The sequence below is a fragment of the Oratosquilla oratoria genome, chromosome 14 (assembly GCF_046742065.1).
Source record: "Oratosquilla oratoria isolate Oo_2021 chromosome 14, ASM4674206v1, whole genome shotgun sequence".
In the NCBI taxonomy this organism is placed as follows: domain Eukaryota; kingdom Metazoa; phylum Arthropoda; class Malacostraca; order Stomatopoda; family Squillidae; genus Oratosquilla; species Oratosquilla oratoria.
In genome coordinates, this window is record NC_134790.1 from 69,166,513 (window position 1) to 69,174,617 (window position 8,105).

At 42.1% G+C, this 8,105-nt stretch overlaps 1 protein-coding gene across 1 annotated transcript in view; it reads left to right on the top strand.

The window, feature by feature from the left end:
- The window catches only part of LOC143032709 (uncharacterized), a 166,471-nt gene extending 159,654 nt beyond the window's left edge, over positions 1-6,817 (top strand). The window contains exons 2-4 of the mRNA XM_076197598.1: positions 3,090-3,231; positions 5,880-6,057; positions 6,775-6,817. Coding sequence (XP_076053713.1) covers positions 3,090-3,231; positions 5,880-6,057; positions 6,775-6,817 — 363 coding nt within the window. The remainder of the gene's footprint in view (positions 1-3,089; positions 3,232-5,879; positions 6,058-6,774) is intronic.
- The last annotated feature ends 1,288 nt before the right edge of the window (positions 6,818-8,105 follow it).

Here is an 8,105-nt window from a genome sequence, read left to right on the forward strand (position 1 = left end):
TGTCTTAATATGATGACTTTGTCTACGTCATCCAAGTTAAAGACTTTTATCCATTTAAACACCTCTATTCGATCACCCCCGCACTCTGCATCTTTCATGAGAGTAGTTAAGGTGCCTAAGCCTTTCCTCGTAAGGTAAATTTCTGAGCCCGTGTATAATTTTGGTCATTCTCCTCTGTACTGATTTAAGTACATTGATGTCCGTTCTATAGGACGGACACCAAAACTGTACCGCATAGTCAAGGATGGGTCTAACTAACGCTAGATAGAGTTTGATAATTACCACTGCACTTCTATTCGTAACCGTCCTAGTTATAAAATCTAATACTCTATTAGCTTTATTCCTGGCTCTAATGTACTGTTTCCTTGATTTAAGGTCAGGACTCACTAGAACTTCCAAGTCTCTCTCGCACTCAGTTTCCTCTAAAAACGTGTTATCTAAGCTATATCTATTTTCGGGGTTGTGTAGCCCTACGTTTAACACGCTGCACCTTGAGATATTGAAGTCTATTTACTATTTCACCGACCATGTGAACAATCTATCAAGATCATCCTGCAGATTCTCGACGTCGTCTCCTGACCTAATTTGGCGTCCTATTTTAGTGTTGTCCGCAAACTTACTAACACCACTATTAATCTCATTGTCCAAGTCGTTTATGTACATAATGAGCAATAAGGGACCCAAAACCAAGCCCTGGTGAACTCCACTAGAAACACTCCCCCATTTGGATTTTACACCATTTATGGTGACCCACTGTTATCTGTCACTGATCCAAGCTCTAATCCATTGTAACACTTTTCTTCCTATGCCATGGGCTTTGATTTTATTTAGTAGCCTCTGGTATGGCACCTAGTCGAACGCTTTGCTAAAGTAAAGGTAAATAACATCGTAACTATCATAGTTATCTGACGCCTTATATACTTTAATGTAAAAAAAAAAAAACTAGTCATACGTGATTTACCCTTGGAGAAACCATGCTGTGAGTCACGAATCAAATTATGTCTCTCGGTGTGATCTCTGGTTCTATTAAATATTACTGATTCAAGCACTTTACTTATAACTAATGTAAATCTGATTGGCCTGTAGTTGTATATAAACGATTTATCTCCCTTTTTGAAAACAGGAACAACGTATGCCTGACCCCAAGCAATAGGCACAAAACCAGTATCTACCGACTTAATATTTCTGTTAACTGGTCGCAGATTTCAAATTTACACTAAGCACTCTCGGAAATATTTCGTCTAGACCCGGGGATTTTGTAGCTTAAAGTCTTTCAATCTGTTTGACTACTTGTACTTTTCTTATGCTGATATTAGATGGTCTACTTTCTTCATCCCCACTGAAAATCGGATCGCAGTCAGGTATCTTATCTAACCTCTTCTTAGTAAATATTTGTTAAACGCTTGACTCAGTTTTTCCTCCGATTCTATCATGACAAACTTCGAACTGTACTACATTGCACTGTCTCTGCAGGAAGTTTATTCCATTCATTTACTACATGGACGAAGTTGTTTCTACCCACTTCCAAGTTAAATTTACTTCCTGACATTTTGAGACCATTATTTGTTGTATGATTCGCATTCAGTGTGAAAATTGTGTCACTTTTAATGTTGTCAATTCCCTTTAGATCATGGTACTGCCTAGTACAAGCCTAATTGTGTCTTGCAGTGTCCTTCACTCTCATGATCTCATGTTCTTAAGCAACGGGGAGGTGGTAAACCTGCAAATGTGCACAGGAAACCAATTAATCAAAATTAGATTTAACCTCTTCTCTACAAAAGAAGTTACACACACCTAAACGAAACAGAATGGCGGCAGCCTGAATGAAAGGATAAATAACGTCAAATACGGAAGAGGGTTTAGAAAAAGTATTCAAGGAACAGATAAGTATATGGAAAGTGCATCCTTCACAAGAACGGTCGTGATGATGCCGTTTAAATAACACTAAGGTAGTGGAAGCCACGACAAGAATTTAGGAGAGCCATGGGCTGCTGTTACAAGTTATACATTTCTATGTAATGTGAGGAATCTGAATACAAAAAAAAAATCAATCAAATATAAGATAATCATGATTGGCAATTTTGTAATAAAGCAAAGAGGTTCTCTTCATGAACATTTTATTTATTTGTTTATTTATTTGCCTATTTGTATTTATTTGATTGATTGATTGATTGATTGATTGATTTGTTTATTTATTTATTTACTTATCTATTTACTTATTTATTGTTCGATGATATTTGTGAGAAGAATTAAGGGAAGCCACACGAATGTCGAGAATTCATGAAAGGGGGAATAAAATAAAAAAGGTTGAGAACAACTAAAGAGATAATGATCATGTCGCAAATGAAGAAACAGATTATATGAGATTACAGACAAATTAGGCAAAAATCACTTGCTAACATTGTTTACCACACTGTTCCAATGTAGATCAATTCAAGTGGAAGACACATCTACACATCCACTTAATTCTGGTGATTTTATTAGGCTTTGTTAAGTAACTAATAGTCTTCATTATGGAAGGAAAAAGGTGGTTCAAAACAAACCAGGCAGCTAAGAAGAGTCAAAATGAATAAATGATAACGAAAATACATGAGAGAGAGAGAGAGAGAGAGAGAGAGAGAGAGAGAGAGAGAGAGAGAGAGACGAAAGTAATTGGGAATCACGGAAAATTGGAAACCACTGAGCTGCAGAGAGATTAGTGTCTCATTCATGTCACCAACAACTTAGGGTTTGTGTCCGCATGGCGAGACACCCTAACGAGCAGGAGACGACCCGACTGACGCGACATTCCTGTGATGTGACAAGCGGGATCCTCACTTCTCTCCGACGCCACACGATACAATCTCTTGGGAGTCGAGGCCATCTGCAACGGACGTTGGAGCTTGTTCCTTCGCGTACATAGCAATGCATAATATTGGGGTTGTATATGTTGTGTGTATGTGAGCTTGTGTCTGTGCGTGGGCGTGTGTGTGTGTATGTGTGTGTGTGCGTGTGTATTTGTGTACCTATAAACATATTTATATAGATAGCTATATATGAAATAGACACATTCAATTTATTAATCATATATCCCTTATCTCTCCCCATAGCTGGATGATTCCCTTGAAAAAATCCTGCGGTTGACCAAAGACGACGGAACTTTCATAGAAGATACCGAAATGTACCTGAACGCAGCTCCCTGGACCAGAACCCAGAAATACAAGGGGACCAACAAATCGCCAAACAGCGACAGTGAGTACATTCTTGAACATAAAAACATAATAATGAAGGAGACTGTAAGAGAACATAAGGTCTACACTTGGCAGTTCCATGTCCATTGCCACCTATCATCCATAAAGTTATCTAGCCTTCTCTTAAAACAACCGATAGTTTCAGCGCTCACTATATGGTTACTAATTTTGTTTCACTTGTGAACCACTCGTGAATGAAAGTTCTGTTAGCCCTTACCTACTCAACAGGATAAATTGGACACTTTGACGAATATTATCCAGTCCAATTCAAGACAATTTCAAACAAATTTGAGAAGTCTCTGAACAATACAGGGACTTCTTCAATTCGCTAGCTTAGTCATTAAGGATTTTGTTCCAGTCAATGCCTGACACTATTTTTCAACTAAGGGACAAAACGGGTCTTGAATAATCCAGACCCTTCTTTGATATGTGCGAGCCTCTCAGTTGAATGAAACTGCTTGGCCTCAGCGTTTAGCGTGCAAATTTGCTTGAGTTAACTCGCAAATTCCTATACGGGTGTATATACTTTGATCACAAATACTTTGAAATAATTACATTATTCAAAACTACGTCTAAGAATGCTGATAACACAAAGAAAAACATAGATGTACTTGTGATAAAGAGCCTTGGATGTATCTGAAGATGAATGTCTGGAACTGAGATGGATGACACGAGAGGAAGGAATCGGTGCTTGGAGTAGAGACTTCGAAACCAAAGGAGTAAAAGAAAAAGACCAGGCACTGGAACGAGAGACTCAATGTGGTAGCCAGACTTAGCAAAATATTTCAGGTGTGCCAGCGGACCATTGGATTCAACCTTTTGAGGAATGTCATCTCGCTTTAGAATTTTAATCCAGCTGACACCATACAATTTTATTCCCCTGGGAGAAGGCTCCACCCGTCACTGGGTTGAAGAATACCAACATCTTGATTAACCCATTGAGGAGTATCGTCGACTTAGAGGGGGTTTACACGGTCGAACGTGGTTCGACAGAGACGTGTTCAAAGTGATGTGTGAACGTGTGAACGGGGTATTTGGTTGTCGAACACGTTGGTTAAACCCCAAATACCCCGTTCACACGTTCACACATCACTTTAAACACGTGTCTGTCGAACCGCGTTCGACGAACCGTTAGACCATAAAACCCCCTTTTAGAAGAAATGTTGTGGCCAACACCCGACGGTTTCATTCAGATGCGAGAGAGCGCCTCTCCTCCTCCTCCTACTCCTCCTCCTCCTCCTCCTCCTCCTCCTCCTCCTCCTCGTTCAGGGCAGTCCTGCGCGTGCGCAGTCAACGACGTAGAGGTGCGGGAGTGTTACAATGTGCGAATGCGTGTTAAAAGTGGGAACACACTGGGTTCGAGCTGTGGACCCCGAAACTTTCAATTAGACGAATACGTGTGAGCACGTAGACATTGCCCAGAAAATCCGCAACAATACGTCTGGGAACGAAAAGAGCATGTTAACGCCATCTTAGCCCTTCCCCTACGCTATTGGTGGTTTTTCTTTGAGTGAAATCACCAGACGCCAGCCAGAACAAATATATTAATTGCCAATGGCAATAAGGGGGTTTATCGAGAGATGTTTACTTTTTGCTGCATCCTCGGGGGCATCCAGAACAAAAATGTAACTCGTGAATAACAATGAAAAGGTTATTCTCCACCCCCCCCCCCCCCGAGAATCCTCCTTTCAGGAACAAAATTGACACTTCCTGATTGCTAATATACGCACTCTAGGACTCCAGCCACTCACTCCACTTTACTAATTCGATGGCCGTATAAAAAAAAAAATCGTTAAGGCACTTGGCCAAGGAATATTGCAAAAGTAATTCTTTCAGATGGGAGGAGAACTTGTTACTTGAATAAGATCGTCGGCCCGGAAGAGAGCTCAGAGCTCGTATGACCGATCTATGGGTAATGCTATGACCTTGCACCCACACATACACCCAACTCCCCGCCCATGAGAGTTGGAGTAACGACTCGAAGCGCAGCGATACTGAATTATTTTCAGCCCTGGGCAAGATTCGAACCAGGTGTGTGTGTGTGTGTGTGTGTGTGTGTGTGTGTGTGTGTGTGTGTGTGTGTGTGTGTGTGTGTGTGTGTGTGTGTGTGTGTGTGTGTGTGTGTGTGTGTGTGTGCGTGCGTGTGTGTGTGTGTGTGTGTGTGTGTGCGTGCGTGTGTCTCTTTTGTGTTTTGTGTGTGTGTTGCGAGTGTGTGTGTGTGTGTGTGTGTGTGTGTGTGTGTGTGTGTGTGTGTGTGTGTGTGTGTGTGTGTGTGTGTGTGTGTGTGTGTGTGTGTGTGTGTGTGTGTGTGTGTGTGTGTGTGTGTGTGTGTGTGTGTGTGTGTGTGTGTGTGTGTGTCACAGCATTACCCATTGTTCGGTCATATATGAGCCGAGTTCTCTTCCGGGAGGGAAATTGCTGTTGATTACGAGTCCGACACATGATCTAAGACCATGGTGAATCACACACACACACGAACTCAAGTACGCACGCACGCACGCACGCTCGCAAACGCACGTGTGCATGCATGGTGCAGGAGGACATACAGTACTTGTGGAATGAAAATTAAGTTCATCCCTGTATAATGTTTCCTCACTGCGAGTGGACCCATCTTTGTGTGGAGGGAAAGTATGTCTGTTGTGGCCACAGGCTCTGCCACCCTGCGTCAGGAGGTTTACAGAGACTTGCTGGGGAACAATGACCACGTTTATTGCGACGGTTTAGAACACCTTGAGGCTGCTCGTGACCGGGTGGGACTCGAGGTCGCCGTGGCTTCATCTTCATCATCAACGGCTTCAGTGGCATCGACGAAAGATTTTTTAGAGATGTTGTTGCTGTTGTTTTTACTGTTGTTGTTGTTGTTGTTGTTGTTGTTGTTGTTGTTGTTGTTGTTGTTGTTGTGTTGTTGCTGTTGTTGCTGTGTTGTTGTTGTTGTTGTTGTTGTTGTTGTTGTTGTTGTTGTTGTTGTTGTTGTTGTTGTTGTTGTTGTTGTTGTTGTTGTTGTTGTTGTCGTCGTCGTCGTCGTCTTCGTTGCCGTTGTTGTTGTCGTCGTCGTCGTCGTTGACATTGTCGTTGTCGTTGTCGTTGGTACTATGCATTCATTCATTTATTTATTTCATATAGAAATATACTTTTCCCTACAGTTACCTCTCGGTTATGCCAAGCAAAGGACCTACCTTTCAGGAACTTATCGATCGGTTTCGCACAAGCCCGACTACTTTTTTGTTCAAACAAGTTTTCTATTGTGAAATCACGAGGATCTGACACCTTGACACTTTCATTTATGTAACTGATTGTGCGCTGTATCTCCACATCGTGAGGAGCATTTTGCAGTGTGGGATATGTCTCAAATGAAGATAGAGAATCTGTCGGCTTTGGATTGAGCTCATCTATCTACCCAGGCATTCTTAATCCCTCTTACGAGTACAAGAAGGTGGCTAAGTCAAACCGGTCTTTCGCCCGAAGACTTCAGAAGGGAAAAATACGAAAAGGTGTGTCGTAGTTCCTTCGTTTTGCCCTATTAATCGCCTTTTCTGACATGCAGGAAATATGGTGGCGATATTCTTGCCCCCGTAGAGTTTCACTGAATCCGCAATCCAAAAAAGTATTTGTGCAGGACTGTGGTCCTAAATGATCGTTACAGCAACCAATTTACCATTTACTGTTATCCGTAATGATCGCTGCAGCAAAGTAGTTGTGATGAATATGTGAGGAAACATCATCAGAAATCAGGTGTTCCACCATAATACAGGACCTTCACATATTCCAGTATTCTTCGTCTGGTGCATCATATTGCTTTGTACAAAATGCCACGCAGTACATTTTGGGCTGCTGAGTGCACATGCAATTGGCCGTGTACAACACCCGAGAATGAGTGCCATTGTTCCTGAAGAATTTATCTTGACTGATTTGTCCGTTTATTACCGTTACCGTTAAGGTGTACCATGCAGGTTCGTGAGTAACCCCTACCAGAGCACCTGATAGCGTAATCGCAAGCTTACTGGTTCCACTTTCGCATAGTTGTGGGCTCGAATCCCGTGCCCCTCTCCGATTTCCAACAGTGATTGTTACTTACCCCCAATAGTTTAAGCGCATAATAGGGCAAAGGTGACGGCTTCGGCCTCAGCTACTCAGCGCCTCCTGGTGTAGGATCATCACCTTCAGAAATGCATTCCGCAACTGACCATTGTACGTATTCTAGCTTACACTTTACGGTTTTACTACGAATAACTCAGTTACCACAGCCCAAGACCAAATCCTCTCATGAGTAATATCCTCAAATGCCAGCCAGAATGAAAATTTCAAAATCCGTCATAGAGTCACAGGAGACAACTGTAGATTAACGCAATAATTGAGGCGTCCAGAAATAGAGGGACATCCTCGCCACTTTTACAGGTGTCGAGTTAAGCACGGATCGTGAAGGACGTAAGCATTCTCTATACATATCCGTGCTTAATTCGAAACAAGTAAAAGAGGCGGGGATGTCCCTCTGTTTCTGTACGCCTCATATGTCGAAATAACCGCCTCCCTCAGCTGAATGATATCTCGTGGCATCAGTGAGAAACTAATCTACAGGGCTAGTCGTTGGACTGCAGAGAATAGTTTGAATAAATCTATAAACATTTGTAGAGAAAGGGTCGCCACTGAGAAAAACGAAATTGCTTGGCGTTAACCAGACCTTGTACAAAGTGCGCCCTGGACTGAGGGGACAAACTTTAGCGCTTGAGCCTTCCCGCATCCAACTGAACAGTGCCTCGTTTAATCGAGACCTTCAGATATTCAGCTGAATAAGAATGACTGCCGCTAATGGGAATAAGACCTACAAAGCACATTTTCGTTGAAGAATTGAAAAAAGAGATGACTGGAATGAAAAAT